The 16,500-nt window shown below is 34.0% G+C and overlaps 1 protein-coding gene across 6 annotated transcripts in view; it reads left to right on the top strand.

Annotated features, from left to right (window-relative positions):
• MYBL1 (MYB proto-oncogene like 1) overlaps positions 1-14,979 on the top strand; it is a 33,433-nt gene extending 18,454 nt beyond the window's left edge. For 2 of the 6 annotated variants that reach the window (XM_057532368.1, XM_057532369.1), the window contains 8 exons: positions 2,380-2,610; positions 3,658-4,029; positions 6,205-6,347; positions 6,774-6,888; positions 10,169-10,285; positions 10,374-10,478; positions 10,920-11,099; positions 12,358-14,979. In XM_057532368.1, coding sequence (XP_057388351.1) covers positions 2,380-2,610; positions 3,658-4,029; positions 6,205-6,347; positions 6,774-6,888; positions 10,169-10,285; positions 10,374-10,478; positions 10,920-11,099; positions 12,358-12,483 — 1,389 coding nt within the window. In that variant the 3' untranslated portion in view covers positions 12,484-14,979. The remainder of the gene's footprint in view (positions 1-2,379; positions 2,611-3,657; positions 4,030-6,204; positions 6,348-6,773; positions 6,889-10,168; positions 10,286-10,373; positions 10,479-10,919; positions 11,100-12,357) is intronic. The other 4 variants (XM_007185007.3, XM_057532371.1, XM_057532370.1 and 1 more) reach the window with 4 other exon arrangements.
• The last annotated feature ends 1,521 nt before the right edge of the window (positions 14,980-16,500 follow it).

Raw genomic sequence — 16,500 nt, forward strand, 5'->3', positions numbered from 1 at the left:
GTTTTTCTTGGTTTGGGGCTGAATGAGGGGACAATATATTTAGAGTAACTAATACAAAATTACTAAACAGAATAAGCTGAGGACTTGAAATAGTATTATGAGGCAACTGGTGATGTCTTTATACCATTTCAGAGAGTATTAATAAAAATGACATTTGTTAATTGTAGTAGATGAGATATACACCATGAGAAAAGTAATTTTTGTTTTGAAACTGCAAAAACCGTGGGCAAATATGGAGACCTGAAGTGTACTTATTTTAAAGTTAATTTCAATTTTATTAAGAAGCTGCAAATAAATAATCATAGTTACAGAGTTCACATTTGTAGGTTATCATGTTTAAGCACATTTTTAATTTTTTGATAATAGTCTGTCATTTTTACTGTAACAGGAAAATATAATTAGCTAAAAGAATTGCCATTTGCATTAAAAAGGGAGAAAGTTATTAATTTTTTTCATAGTTTCTGTCTAAAATCCACTCTCATAAAGATCTGGTTGAATAGGGAGATTGGAGGTTCTAGAGGGAAATTGCTGCACCCACTATAATAGACTCCATATGCATATAAAGTATTTATTCTAGACAATTATGTGATAATAATGATTGCCACTTTACTGAGTATTCATTATGTTCCACTGTTGTAGATGTGTTGTATGTATTCCTGGTGATCCTTATATTAACTCTGCAAATTAGGTGGTTGGTTGCTAGGGATTCAGAGTCGGGCCAGTGGGCCTAGTAACCTCTCTCTTTGAATCTTTTTCCTGCCCGCAAACTTAGTTGAAATGTATATGGTTTGGAAGTTATCTCCAGAAAGTGATTGTAAACTCGGAAGGTGGCTGTGCTAGTGAAATAAGATTGCTTTAATTTCTTTTATTTATAGGAATCTTTAAAACAGGTGGAACCTGTTTTGCAACAATGTTGAAAATTTGTTTTTTCACCTTACTTAACTCGAAACTTAACATTTTGCTATTGTGAATATCTAGCATATTCTAGTAATTTTTTATTTTAATAGTCATAGGTACTGTTTATGGAGTGCTTCCTATGGACTGAGCAGTGTGCTCTCTAAAATATGGTAACTGTTAGGCACATTTAATTGGAAATTTAAAAATTCAGCTCCTCAGTTGCACTAGCCACATTGTTGTTGCTCATGTGGCTGGCGCCCATATTGAGCAGTTTCAGGTGCAGAACATTTTCATCACCTCACAGGTTCTGTTGGACAGTGCTATACACTTTACATCCTGTTTCTTTCTGTTTTTTTCCTAGTTTTTTGGAAATATAATTAACATATAGCACTGTATAAGTTTAAAGTGTGCAGCATAATGATTTTACTTACATATTGTGAAATGATTACCACAATTAGTTTAGTGAACATCCATTGTCTCATATAGGTACCAAAAAAAAAAGAAAAAGGGAAAAAAAGTTTTTTTCCTTGTAATGAGAACTCTTAGGATGTACTACTCTTAACAGTTCTCAAATTACATAATGTTTCTTGACCATGGCTCTTCAAGGTCTCTCTTCTTGTTTTTCATTTTGAGACACTAGGAAACTAGGCTCAAAAGATAAGTAAATTGGCCAGTGTACATCTCTAGAGAGATAAAGAAAAATGACACAGTCCCTGAATTCAAAGGACAGTGGGGACACAGATAAGAAACAGCATCCAGTGTGATATAATAAGTAACACAGTTTTATGGGAGCTCATAGAAGATTGAGATTTAGGTAGTCAGAAGGGTTCCTGGAAGAAATCCTATTTGAGCTCAGTCTTGAAAGACAGGCGGTGATTATATATTAGCAAAAAGATGAACTAGGACGTTATTATAAACGGAAACAGGTAGAAGTGTATAATCAGATGGAGTGCTTTCCAATATTTGAACTGTATCTTAAATGAGGAATAGGAATTTTCCCTGGTCAGTAGGTCGAGCATTCCAGATGAAGGGAGCAGCAGTGTGTGCAAAGGCTGCTCCCTTTATCCGGGGTGAAAGACCAAAACTTATCAGGGAATTGCACGTACTGTACTATAGTTGGGTATTCAGTATTCCCTGGGAGGGGGGGCTTGTGTTGGGAGATGAAGTTAGAAAGGTAGAGAAAAGCCAGATTCTAGGAGTTTGGACCTTATGTAGTAGTATATATGGTACATACTAGTTTTATCTCACCATGACTTTATAGATTTTTAAAAAATTTAGTTAGAAAAAAGAAATATAGTCAAGATGAGGTTTAATGAAAAAAGTTTTTATATCAATTTTGAGGAAAGATAGTATATTTGCTACTATATTTTTAGCTGAAATGTTGTAAAGTATGTTGGTCTAGAAAAAATTTTTACTTAAAATCCAAATTTTTGCTTAGATTGGGAATGACAAATAATGTTCAAATTTCTTTTGTACTTTTAGCAACCTGGAAGCTTTTCTAGCTGGTCTGGTGGTTTCCTCGTGGATGATAGCATGTCCAATACTCTAAGCCTCGAGGAGCACACTAGTGAGTTTTACGGTCTGGATGAAAATCAGGCTGTGTCTGCTCAGCAGAACTCACCCACAAAGTTCCTGGCCGTGGAGGCAAACGCTGTGCTGTCCTCTCTACAGACCATCCCAGAATTTGCAGAGACTCTAGAACTTATTGAATCTGTAAGTTTGAAATTGTGAGATTATCAAAAGCTCAGTTTTAGTTATGTGGTTACATGTTCAGAAACTCAGTTTAATGGACACTGACCAGTTTTATGTTACACATTACCTTGTATGTCATGCTTAATTTTGTTCTGATGTTTTGCAGTGGTTTCTGGCAAAAAAAAAAAAAAGTATATATATATATTTATGTATTTATTATACAAGTTGTATATTAGAGATAGTTGGAAAGTAGAGAAAACTGTAGGAAGAAAATTAAAATCCCCCATAAACCCAGAGTTAATAATTTGAGGTATTTCCTTGCAGGCTGTGTTATAGACATATAAAACACATATATATGTATACATTTTTAAACCCAAATATATACTAATGTATTATGTTTGTGAATTTTTTTCCCACATTATATCATGAGCATGTCTCTGTTTTCTTAACTCATTTTTAAACTTGAGTTTTAACGGCTTCATGGTATTCTGTCATATGAATGTAGCAAAATTTATTTATCCAACATACTATTATTACTGGACATTTATGTGGTATCCAGTTTTTCAGTATTACAAATTAAAGTACGTACATAAAGCTTTGTGCAAAATCATGATTATGTCCTTAGGTTAAACTGAATTTTTGGATCATGGTGTATGACCACTTTGAAGATATTCCATACATATTACCAAATGATTATGTAGATGTGGAATAGAGTGTAAAGTTTTCTGATGTGGAATAGAGTGTGAAGTTTTATGACAAACTGTACTCTTTTATAAAAATAACTTAAAATAATTTGTTCTTTTCATTTAAAGTACTTTGGCAGTAAGCTTCAGCTACTGAATTAGATGAAATATTACTTTGGAATGTTCCAACTGGAGTTGTCGTAAAAGCATAATCTGTTCCTCTCAAATGGGCTTGCTTAAAAAAAAAGATGAATCAAGGAAAGCCTATTTCTACTGATAAAAATGAGTAGTTAATTAACTCTGGAAATCATCATCCTATGTTCAAGACTAGATTTAACCAGGTTATAATATTAATAACTTTAGTTAAGAATTTAATCTGTTGCAGGATCCCGTAGCATGGAGTGATGTTACTAGCTTTGATCTTTCTGACGCTGCTGCTTCTCCTGTCAAGTCCACCCCAGTTAAACTAATGCGAATTCAACACAACGAAGGAGCCATGGAATGTCAATTTAACGTCAGTCTTGTACTTGAAGGGAAAAAAAACAGTTGTAATGGTGCAGACAGTGAGGCTGTTCCTTTAACATCCCCAAGTGTGGCTAAGTTTAGCACTCCACCAACCATCCTCAGAAAGAAGAGAAGAGTGCGAGTGGGTCAGTCCCCAGGCAACGAACCTGGCGATGGCTCATTCAATGATGGTGGTAATACGGCACTAAAACACACACCGGTGAAAACACTACCATTTTCTCCTTCACAGGTAGTAGTGTCGTTTTTATTTATGTTTCCAAATGTTGATGAGCTGGATTAAATTAGATCTTTAACATCCATACTAACAGTTCCTTGCTTTAATAACACATAAAAATGGATAATGTATTTAAATGTATACAGGAGAGTGCTGAGCTATGATAAATCAGAAAAGTATCTCACGAAGTGTAGTAGTTGCATTTTATCTTACAATTTTTAGAGCTGAAAGGGATGTTTTAGATATGTAGTTCTACATCTTTATAGAACTCATCAGGAAATAGGCCCAGAAAGACAAAATGATTTGCCCAAAGTTATCTAATGGCAGAGCTGAGACTGGGAGCCAGTTTCCTGACTGACTGTTCAACAGATATCAGGTATATATTCATAGACAACTGCTCCCTATAAGAATTTCATGTGTCAGTAGGTTGTTTAGGGATGTCAGGAACTATCTGCTTTCTCCTGTAGTTATATCCCTGGGGAGCAGATATTTATATCAAGGCAAACTGTACCTTTTATTTTATAATACTATCTTTCTTAATGAACACCATGTTCCAGGCTGTGTGCTAAACATTTTTCTTACAGTATCTTAGTTAATGCTCTTTAAGAAAACCTGGGAGGTAGGTAGAATGAAATTCAGAAGTTAGGCAATTTGTCCAAGGTCAGTTATTAAGAAAGAGATGAAGCTGGTGTTTGCTTCAAGTGTCTTGACAGAGGTTAAAAAGTCTTACAGGAGAAAAAGGAAGTTTCATGGCCAAATGAACTTGGAGGATGTTGGGATATTATTGGAGGTATGTTTTTGATGCTGGGAAGATGAGGATCTGGTAGTAAGCACACAGCCACTGTTTTCTCTGAAAATGGTACCCCCTCTGCTTCAGGGGGTGCTATGTACATAGGCTACAATGCAGGTAGTGTGTCCCCCCACCCCACCCCAAGAGTTACAGAGTATCCTGAGGAAGGTGAACCAGGGTTGAGCCGACTAGCAATTTTCTATTTTTGGAGTTTTGCGTACCTGCAATTTTCACTGAACAGTAAATTCTAAGGTGGAAAATGGCTGAGAAGGTGAGGCATAACTATAAAGATCGTATATCCCATAGCAAAGAACTTGGATTTTATCCTATGATTTATGGGCATCAGAAGTGATAGAGCTATTATAGAATTCATTCCAGTTATAAGCAGCCTTAAAGCGATTTCCACTTTTTTTAAAAATTTATTTTTTATTATTATTATTATTTTTGGCTGCGTCAGGTCTTAGTTGCAGCATGCGGGATCTTCTTTCCTTGCAGTGTGCGGGCTTCTCTCTAGTTGTGGCGTGCAGGTTTTCTCTCTCTAGTTGTGATGCACGGGCTCCAGAGCACTTGGGCTCTGTAATTTGCGGCACGCAGGCTCTCTAGTTGAGGCACAAGAGCTCAGTAGTTTTGGTGCACGGGCTTAGCTGCCCCACGGCATTTCCCCGACCAGGGATCGAACCTGTGTCCCCTGCATTGGAAGGCAGATTCTTTACCACTGGACCACCAGGAAAGTCCCTGGCAATTTCCACTTTTTCTTACCATTGCTTCTACTCTGTTGGCTACAGAAATAAAGTAGTATTTCACAGTTGTATGTAAGTTAAGATCCAATGAGTAAATTGTATCATTTGGAAAACAGGCTCTATGATACCGATTTTGGCTGCTCAAAGGTTCTGAGCTGTGTTCTAAATAGGCAAATTTGCCAGACAGCTGTACTTCTTCTTAGCAAAGCACTGTTATTATATTCTGAGTTCTAAATATTCTTATAGAAAGGAACACTTAAGATCATTCATTAATAAAATCATAAAACATTTTTTTTCAGTTACACTGTTGTACAAAGCTTCCATTTAACACAGCAGCTATTTATGGTTTCTATAGATTCCTATTTGATAAGATGCACTGTTTGGAAATTTTTTTATTGCGTTTTGTTACTTTTGAGTATTTGTTAAGCGGCTATTTTTTGAATACCTGTTACGTCTTAAACACTGTTCTGGGGAGGCAGTGATGAACAAAACAAAAATGCCTGCCCCCTTGGAGCTTAATTTTTATGGAGTGGAATGTAAATGTATTATTGATAATCCTTTCCTAAAAGGAATGGAGAAATAATTTGAAAATCTTATCAGTTTGATATTTGTGTAGGATTTTGACATTTTAGAAATTGTCTTCAAACTCTCTTCCTTTTTTAGTTTTTCAACACGTGTCCTGGAAATGAACAAATTAATATAGAAAACCCTTCATTCACATCAACCCCTATTTGTGGGCAGAAAGTTCTCATTACAACTCCTCTTCATAAGGAAACAACCCCCAAAGATCAAAAGGAAAATGTAGGGTAAGTACATATTAAATAATTATGTTAGAGAAAATGGGAAGCACAATTTCAAGAGCAGATTAGCTTTTTGTCCATTTATACATATATCATAATCCCTGTGCATATGGGATTTAGAATTAAAAAAAATCATAACCTTATGTTTTATCCCTAGGAGACTGAAAACCAGCTAAATGTAGTATAAAACTTTGATCTTGAGCAAACAACATTTTTAGTACTTATTTCTGCATTAGTCTTTTTGCTATTTTAAGATGATTGATTGGAATAAGAATAGTTTAGGCAGGCACACTTTAAAAGTCTTGGAATGTTTAAATAAAGCACGTGTATATACAAGAAAATTTAGCATGTGCTTTTATTGTGGCTTTGCCTTCCTTAACTCATATGAAATCAAATTTTGACTGTAATACAAATATCTAAATGATTGGATAGGTTTAGAACACCTACTATTAGAAGATCTATATTGGGTACCACACCAAGAACTCCTACTCCTTTTAAGAATGCGCTCGCTGCTCAGGAGAAAAAATATGGACCTCTTAAAACTGTGGTATGTATACTCCTTTTATTTTTAAGAATTTTCCTAATTTTAATAAGACAAATTTTGATTTTTATCCTTGATTTTTAACATTTTAAAAAAGATGTTCAGTGAACTGGATTAAAAAAATGTTATCTCGATTTGTAAGTTTGAATTTGTGTTAATCTTCTTCCTTGTAAGTAAACCTTTGCTTGGCTTCTCTTGAATTCAGACTTTCTTTATATCATCTAGAGAAGGCAAGTCAAGTTTCAGTAGAACTCATTTCTTAATACTAAAACCCACCTTTTAGTAGTTTCAGTAGCAGTTACCTACAGTAGAATAAAATAATTTTAATATTTTGATATACATAAGCACTTTCCTAATAATATTTGTGAAACTGATTGATTATGATACCTCTTTAAGGCTCAGTTTCCTCTTCTATTCAGTGGATATCATAAAACACCCCAGCAGGTTATTTGTGAAGATAGATAATAGAAATAAAGGGGCTGGTACTAAGTTTCAAGTAGTATGTGCTTAGTTGCTGCTATTATTATTTTAATAATAGTGGTAACAATAGTAGTACATGAATGGAGGTGGGAAGTGTTACCTGTGTTAGCACACAGATAATTTTGAAGTACCTTAGGTGAACCATGGGCTTTCTGATTCTAGGCAGATAAAGATTTCTGACGAATTAGGTACATTAGAAATAAAATATTATTTTTAAAATATTGGTCACTTCTAAGGTACTTTAGTTATCTTCTATTTTTAGTCACATTTTGAGTAAATCAATTAATAAATTCTAGTTTCCTTGATTTAATCAGTTTTCTACCAAAGAGCATGTCTCACACTCAAATCTCCTAGTCCTTTCCTTTTTTTTGAAATACTGTTTTAGAGGGTACATAGTAGGCTTGATCAAGTCTTTTTGTCACTTAGTTCCATATGCTACTATGAACAATTATATTCTCTTTAGAGTTCTCTAAACTTTTTAGTTTTTATGCATATACACATAATAAAAGTGGGATCACACTATGTACTCTTTTGTAACCTTTTTAAATTTAATAAATTGTATATATTTATCCCATAATTTTTAATGTTTTTGTATTAGTCCATTGTATGGAATTACCTAATTGATTTAACTAATCTGTTTCAGCATTTTGTTATTCATTTAAAAAACTTATCATTAATTTGATAAATACTGATTGAGTGCCTAATACATGCCAGGCGCTGGGCTAGGCTTTTGGGGATGTAATGTTAAACATGTCAGGTATGCTTCCTGCCTTCAGAAGGGTGTGTAGCCTAATTGGGAATTTGACAAATAAGCAATAATTTGAAGACAGTTGAAAAATTCTGACAGTGCCTCAGGGTCATTTGGTCAACATATACGTTGAATAAAAATTATCATTTTAATAATAGTGCATAAGAAATTAAGTTTCAGGTATCTAAGTCCCTGTCAGTTTGTTCATGTTTCGGAAGAATTTATCCATTGCCAAAACAGGTCATTTTCATCAGCAATTTAAGATAAAAAAGAAAGTATTGATTTTGTAATTAAAATTTCTAAAGTATCTGTAGGCTCATTTGTAGCGAGCTGACTTTTCATTCCTTCTGGTCCTCCTCCTCCAGTTATTTACTGAGCACCTACTATGTGCTAACCACTCAGCTTTCTTGTGTATCTTACAGTGGGTCAAAGGCATTTCTTAGAGGTTGGCTTTCTAGGACACTTGTATTCTTTCTTTTTTTATTTTTAAACTGAAGTATAGTTGATTTACAGTGTTGTGTTAATTTCTGCTATACAGCTAAGTGATTCAGTTACACACACACACATATATATATATATATACTTTCTTTTTCATATTCTTTTCCATTATGGTTTATCACAGGATATTGAATACAGTTCCGTGTGCTATACCGTAGGACCTTGTTATTTATCCATTCTATATATAATAGTTTGCATCTGCTAACCCCAAACTCCTAATCCTTCCCTCCCCCACCCCTCTTCCCCCTTGGCAACCACAAATCTGTTATCTATGTCTGGGAGTCTGCTTCTGATTCATAGATAAGTTCATTTGTGTCTATTTTAGATTCCACATGTAAGTGATATCATGTGGTATTTGTCTTTGTCTGACTTACTTTACTTAGTATGATAATCTCCACTTTACTTAGTATGATAATCTCTAAGTCCATCCATGTTGCTGCAAATGGTATTATTTCCTTCCTTTTTATGGCTTGAGTATTATTCCATTGTACATATGCACCACATCTTAGGACACTTGTATTCTTACAGAGGAAAAATAGATTCTAGGTTTCTTTTTAAGAACACCTTATCTATATTCTTTGTGAAATGTAATCCTTAAAACAAGACCACTTGGAGCAACACACAGAAATACTGACATAATTCCTGCATGTCTCAGGCTGTAGATGAGAGCACTTTAAAAAAATTCTTTTTCCATTTTTAAAGTTTTTGTAAGTGCTGTGAAATCTCATTTATATATGAATGCTATTCTCCCTAACTTTGTTGACTGGGAACACAAGCTGCTGGTCATTACATGCTGCCAGTTTGTTCTTTTGTTTAGTGGCGCTTTGATTACCTTTTTTTTTTTTAAACAGATAGATGAATAATATTTTGAGACTATTTCATCATTCAGCCCACATTCACGTTTTTTTTTGTATCCTGCCCTCCCACACTCCAGTACACACATAGACACACACAGACACACATGCACATGCACACACTTCTTGAACACTGTGTCTCAGCTCTAAGTTTAAGGCTAGGTGTGCAGAGATGTATACACAGATGAAAAAGATGTGATCACTGCTCTCAAATAGCTCACATATTTAGTAGTAAGAGAAACATGTAAACTAGTAATTACACACTATACAATAAGTACAATAAAAATAGAAGAAGGAGAGCTACTGTAGTCCCAATTCATTCTATGTTTCCTATTTTTATATAAAAATACTTGGGGAAATAATCACTTTTCTGTTTAATTTTGAGGATCCTGATTGAAGCAGGAGCTGTAATGTGTTCCCCAAAAGGAATACTTTTGTTTAGTGCTCTAGCGTGAAGAAAGTGGCACACTTCATTCAGTGCTTGCAATGTGCAATATTATTTTTGCCAATAATATTTTGCAATATTATTTTTGCCATAGCTATTTGAGAGCAGTGATCACATCTTTTTCATCTGTGTATGTATCTATAGGGACTGGGAGAAAATTATGCCAATAATGAAAAAGTATAAAAGATGGGTTTCTATATATGGGGAGAAAAAGGAATTGCTATAAAAGGCTTTTTAAAAACCCTTTTAAAAATAATTTAGTCACAGCCACTTGCCTTCTTGGAAGAAGATATTCGGGAAGTTTTAAAAGAAGAAACTGGAACAGACATATTCCTCAAAGAGGAAGATGAACCAGCTTACAAAAGCTGCAAACAAGAGGTGATCCTTTAGTATTGTTGTTAATAAAAGTCTTACCATGTTCAAGTGACTTGACCATAATGTTCCTGTTGTAAATTATCCATTCTAGCATACTGCTTCTGTAAAGAAGGTCAGAAAATCACTAGTCTTAGATAATTGGGAAAAAGAAGAACCAGCCACTCAACTAGTAACTGAAGACCTTTCAGACATGCAGGTTTGTAAAGAATTTTTCTTATATTAAGATGGTTGCTTTAAGTCCTAGTGGTTCTTGTGTTTTACTCATTGTGTGGCTAATTCATTAGAGCTTCTTAGAGGGTTTCCTTTAGTAGTATTCTGCCTAATTCAGAGAGAAACAATTAACTGTAGAGAATATCTCATTTACTTCCTTGCCTTTTATATTTGTTTGGTTTTGAGAGGAGTTAGCTCTCTTATGTATGATGTCAAAAAATGGTAGTTCTCAAAGCTTTAAATTTCAGTATCTTTGGTTCATTTCTTAAGTATTTAATTTTACTGCATTACTAGAAATTTCATCAGAGCCAGAAGCTTTCTTGGAGGGAAATGAACAGGACTTCCACTACCACTTACTCCGTAGTCCCTCTATTTGTCTCCATTTTTGAATTAGTTATTTTATTTTCCTCTTTCTTTTTTCTCTTAGTCAGAAAATATATTTACAACATCTTTATTAATGATACCATTATTGGAAATACATGACAATAGGTGCAACTTGACTCCTGAAAAACAAGATAAAAATTCAACCAACAAAACATATACACTTAATAAAAAGAAACCAAACCCTAACACTTCCAAAGTTGTCACATTGGAAAAGAATCTTCAGGTATGAATTTATAAATTTCTTTCAGTGACTTTTGTTGTTGTTCATTCAATTATCACTTTGGACCTACTGATCACAAATTATACTTTTTCTTTTAAATTCAAAATTGACTATAATAGTAACTAGACATTCACCATTGTTTTGTCACTCAAACTAGATTTGGGTTTTTGAGAGACTCACTCATCAGGGCACATACAAACGAAACAATTGGAATGGTCGCCAGAGACTCTTCTGGTGATTTCTTAAGCACTGTTTCATTTTTAAACTAAAAATATCTAAATCTACTTCTGGCACCTCTTCTTCTGTAATAAATAATTGTAGTCCTAATTGCTACTTTTAAAGGGTAAGTGGTTGGAAGCAGTTTCAAACTTGATTTTGTTGGTATCGATATAATGGTTTCCAGTGAACTTTCTGGCTCAAAGTTGTAAAACAGAATCCTTTTTTCTGATGCTATGCAGCCATTACATAACTGCAAATGAAGGCTGGAGAAATTTTTACTTTGTTATCTTAAGAATTCAACCCAGAGAATTTGAGAGGTCATTGAGGAGGAAGTTTTCTTCTATACGCTGCAATGACTGCAGAGCTAGCCTTCCTGACATTCAAGCATTCCTTGAAAACATCTTTGGCAATCAGATGTGGCCACCTCCTCTCTTCCTTGAGCCACTGCTCTTCATAGAGCCATGTAACACATTCTCTGAATCCATTTAAAATGATCCCTTTTACCAGTGTTAAACACAGAACTTTTCAGGAAAATTTATTACATAGCAGGTCATACCTATAGAGTAGTAACCTTTACTCTATAATAAGGGAAGAAAACAAATGAAACAAACGTAAACTTGACTTTGTGTTATGATATATTTCCTAATTTGCATGACATAAAGCATTCTTGGTTCATTTTTTGACATTGCATTCTCTCTTTAAATCTTCTGCAAAACTTTGAAGCAGTAAAGACTGACATTTCTTTCCATGTTTAGACTGATTTGATTTGAGGGGCAGTTGTGGGAACAGAAATTTTAAACTGCCTCCACAGTCCTATAGATAGCTAAAAAATTGACTTAAAAAAATTGATCATAAATACTTTAGTATGTATTTTTGAAACATTATTTAAAAAGAATCACAATGCTGTTATCAAAAACGTTTTTTACAATAATTACTTATCAGATATCCAATCAATTAATTGATTTTTTAAAAGTGTAATTGTGAAGTAGAATGGATAGTTATCTTAGTAATTTTCACATCACTATTAATATTTCCTTCCTAGTCTTGTGAGTGGGAAACAGTGGTTTATGGGAAGACGGAAGACCAACTTATCATGACGGAACAAGCAAGAAGATATTTGAGTACTTATACAACTACAGGCAGTACCTCAAGAGCTCTCATACTGTGATTGTTATTAAAACTGATGAAATGCCCCACTCCCTTATTAGATTCTATACCAAATTAGGTTGCAATGAAATTTTTTTGTTGATTAACTGTTTTTAAAGTTTTAATACAGCCCTAAAACGGTTTGCATCCTTTTTCATATTGGGCAAGCAGAAAGCTAGGTAAGGGGTAGATAATTTCATAGTTTATTTTTTAAGACATAAGATTTTTAAAAATTGTTTTTAAAGAACAAGATGGGGAAATCATATTAGAATATTCCTGGATATTCTAAAAGTAAATTCTCACATATTTTCTTCAGAAGATATATGTTGCTACTCTCCTGATGCTGCAGTTTTGTTATAGATAGGTTTTATGAGTATGTATGGTTTCTGAAACTAGTCTCTGTATAGAAAGCACTCATGGTTTTATGAAGTACTTTTGCCTATCTGCTGATTTACTTAGGCTACCATTTACAAAGAAACACAGTGGAAAGGAATTTAAAAGAAAGAAAGTTGCACTACTAATTTTGGTATTTTTCAAAAAACAGTAAAATTAACTACAGTGTTAAATGTATTTATTTGAGCATAGTACTAAAAACAAAAGGCATTGCAAAATGGTTTTTTCCTTATTAGTAAAGAGTCAGTATTTTCTTCATAAATCTCAGAAGAGCTGAGAGTTTTGTTGAATGTATTGTACAGTATGTAGGAGCAGGAAGACTTTGTAAATTGGAAAGAAGTCTGTTTTTATAATTTATTTTCATTTTTAAAGCTTAAATGTAGATATTTATACCTATACAGGGTGTCTAGAAGCCAATGTTGTTTCCTGTTATTACAAGCTAACATAGTAAAGAACAATTTTGACTTTTAAGTATGAAACAATAGTAAGTTATAGCTGCAAAGAATACAATATCTATACTGTATGTCACATCTACCTAAATATTGCACTATGTCCTTTAAATCATGTTGGTTATATAAAGTAGTTCTAAAAATGTACTAAATAATAATTTAATATTTTCTTTTTAAATTATATGGGGGGGGTCATATAAATTAATCTGGTGATTTGTATATGTGTTTGAAATTTTTGCATTTTGTTTAAAAAATAATATGGTACTTTGGTCCCTAAAAACAGTCTGCACTTAGACGTTTATTATATTTACTCAATGTTTCAGAAGTAGAGAACATTATCTTTTATTTATAAAAATATATGTCCTTTTATAAATGTTTTGTGTTTCTCTACAGGTTACAACAGTTGCTTCAGTTGCCTGTTTTAGGTGTTTGCACTTATTTTATTTCTTCTTGAAAGAATGTCTTTATTTGCTTTTGTGTAGAGATTTTATGTAATTTTTTTTTGAGACATATAATGGTGTGCTGTCAACTTAAACACTGACAGGTAAATAGAATTGTACACTGTAGTTTTAATTATTTGTAATTGACACACTCTCTCCCTCTCCACTCCTGAAGTATGCTGCTATAGAAGATAGCAGAATCGGCTTGCTGCTATGAGAGAAGGAAAGAGCGACCACCACTTGCACTGTGTGAAAAGATAAAAAGCAAATGATGGCAAGTTCTCAAGTTAACTTAATGGAATCAACCATTACCAGACAAATTCTTACAAATACTAAAATGCTATGCCTTAAAACAAAAACAGCTTAAGATTCTCTGATGTTTTTATGTTGATAGAAATGGAAATACTATTTTAATGCCTAGCTTTTGAACAGTAGACCTAAAAGGGTTTTAAGCTATTTAAATCTACTTGCTCATTTTTGCATATTATATGTAGTGAGAAGTGAAGAAAATGTGTGGTACTAAGATTATGCCTTGTTGACACAAACAGATGAACCAATTTGAATCTTCTTAGCATGTTTGTTAAGTATGTTGATTGCTTCCTAATTAGTGAACTTCTCACAGAAATTTCACTTTGTAAAACCAATGATTGTAGCAAAATCATACTGGATCATTTCAATTTCAGTTATCTTGAAAAGCACATAATGGTTCCTTTTTTTTTTTTTTAAATGTAGCCCTTAGCTGGTTTGGATGAACATAGTCTCCAATTACCAAAGTATAATATCTTGGAAGAGCTATATTTTTTTAAAGCATAATTTTTCTTGAGCATTAAATTATCCCACATGTAATATATTGCAAATCAGCTTGGGCTTTTTGGACAGAGTACATATTTGGGTTGGTATTGGTTGAATCCTCTAGTTAACTGCTTTGTTGCTTTTTGCAAGAAGATTTCTTAATCTTAAACATGTCAGGCATCTTAACTCACCTTTTATACTGTTGTGTTCCTTTGAATTTCTTTCAGAATGTTATAAAAATGCCAGACATACCTGTAGCAGCCATACTTGCATGGAAACTGACTACACATATATAATATCACATTTTGTTGTAAGGTTTTCCCATTAATACAGCAATTACCCTGACTAAATTGAGTTTTTTGATGTATGGGAAAGCTTTCCATTGTAAGAGAATCTTGCATACAATGTTGACTGTTAACATCCAAAATAAAACATCTGTGTACAAGCTGACATGGCATTGCTCATTTCACTTTGGTTTTGTATTTTGTGGCATTGATTGAACCTTTAAGGACTTAACCCAACATTCTGTTCGTAGACCATTTTTCTCCTTTAGAGCTCCCTTTACAGGTGATTTTATCTGTTAACACAGCTTGACGTCTTTACTCAAGAAATGGAAATACTTGAGCCTCATTTAGAGCCATATTTTCAACTGCCTTTAGATATGACTCTTTCCATGTGACTCTTCTGTCAGTACCTTAAATGTAGTATGTTCTCTTTTTCCCAACTTGGACCTGCCCCTTCTTTGTTCTGTCTCTTAGTGGTGTTATTTTCCCTTTGATCACCCACTGTGAAATCTCGTGCCTCTCCCTCACCGTGCACATTGAAATCTGTTGTAAAATCTCAGCCCACATAAAGGCACAGCTCTAATTCCATTCCTTCATCTTTTATTTAGATGAGTGCGCTAATCACTCTGATCTCCATTCTACAGAAATATGAAGAAATTGTTCTGTGACATCAGGGTGTCACCTGGGCAAAGCCAACTGGTCACCCAGTCAGGTTTGTGCAGTATTATATCACCTCGGTGAATTTGTCACCATCTAGATTTTACCTTTAGCCTTAGAAATCTGATGGATTAACCCACCAAAAATGAGTTTACCTCTCACTAGAATGCCTCTATCAAGTGTGTGAGACTGACGCATGAAACCAGAATGCTAATTTATTAATTCACAGTGTGAAATATAACTGCTGAGAGGAAATACAACTGCTTATATGTGAGTGTAAAGAAACTTATAAAAAACACACAGATTTGATCACATCTCTCCTATTCAAAGACCTTCCATAGTTGTCTGTTGCCTAAATAATAAGACTTCTCCTCCTTCACTTCCTAATCTGGACCTGGTGACTTGGATCTTTCAGGAACATATATGTACATGCTTCTGTCTCCGTGCCTCTCCTCATGGCTGCTTATCTTTGTCTCCCTACCTGTTAGAATCCTGCTCAGCCTTCAAGGCACAGGTCTGTGAATCATTTCCTGATTATCCTGGTGCCCCTCATAAAACTTTCCCACTAGACTTCATGTTTTGAAGAGTAGGGATTGCTATTTACAGCTCCTGTGTCTAGCATGGTGCTTAGAAAATCTCAGTAAGTGTTAAATTGAAAGAATGTTAAAAAAAGTAGTCATGATGCTTAGGGAATATTAACTATACTTATTTTACACAACAGTTGTGAATAGCTTTGGTCTCTTAGTTATCTGCATAAAACCAGTGTTGCTTTATAGTCAGTAAGCTATTATTTTGTTAAAATCTTTTAGTTCATTTTATAACCATGTGATTTCCTGCCTGATTTATCCAGTTATAGAGTGGTAGGCTTGCCAGCCAATCAGACTTTTAATTGTAATATAAAACAGATGGGAGGTTTTGAAGAGGTACTTCCCACTCTGTGACTCTGTGAGAAGTGAAAAGTTATTTTTAATTAAGTAGTGGAGGGTAAAACGAACCAAGTGCAATTCCATCAGAACATCACACT

This window comes from Balaenoptera acutorostrata, chromosome 17 (genome assembly GCF_949987535.1).
Source record: "Balaenoptera acutorostrata chromosome 17, mBalAcu1.1, whole genome shotgun sequence".
NCBI lineage: Eukaryota > Metazoa > Chordata > Mammalia > Artiodactyla > Balaenopteridae > Balaenoptera > Balaenoptera acutorostrata.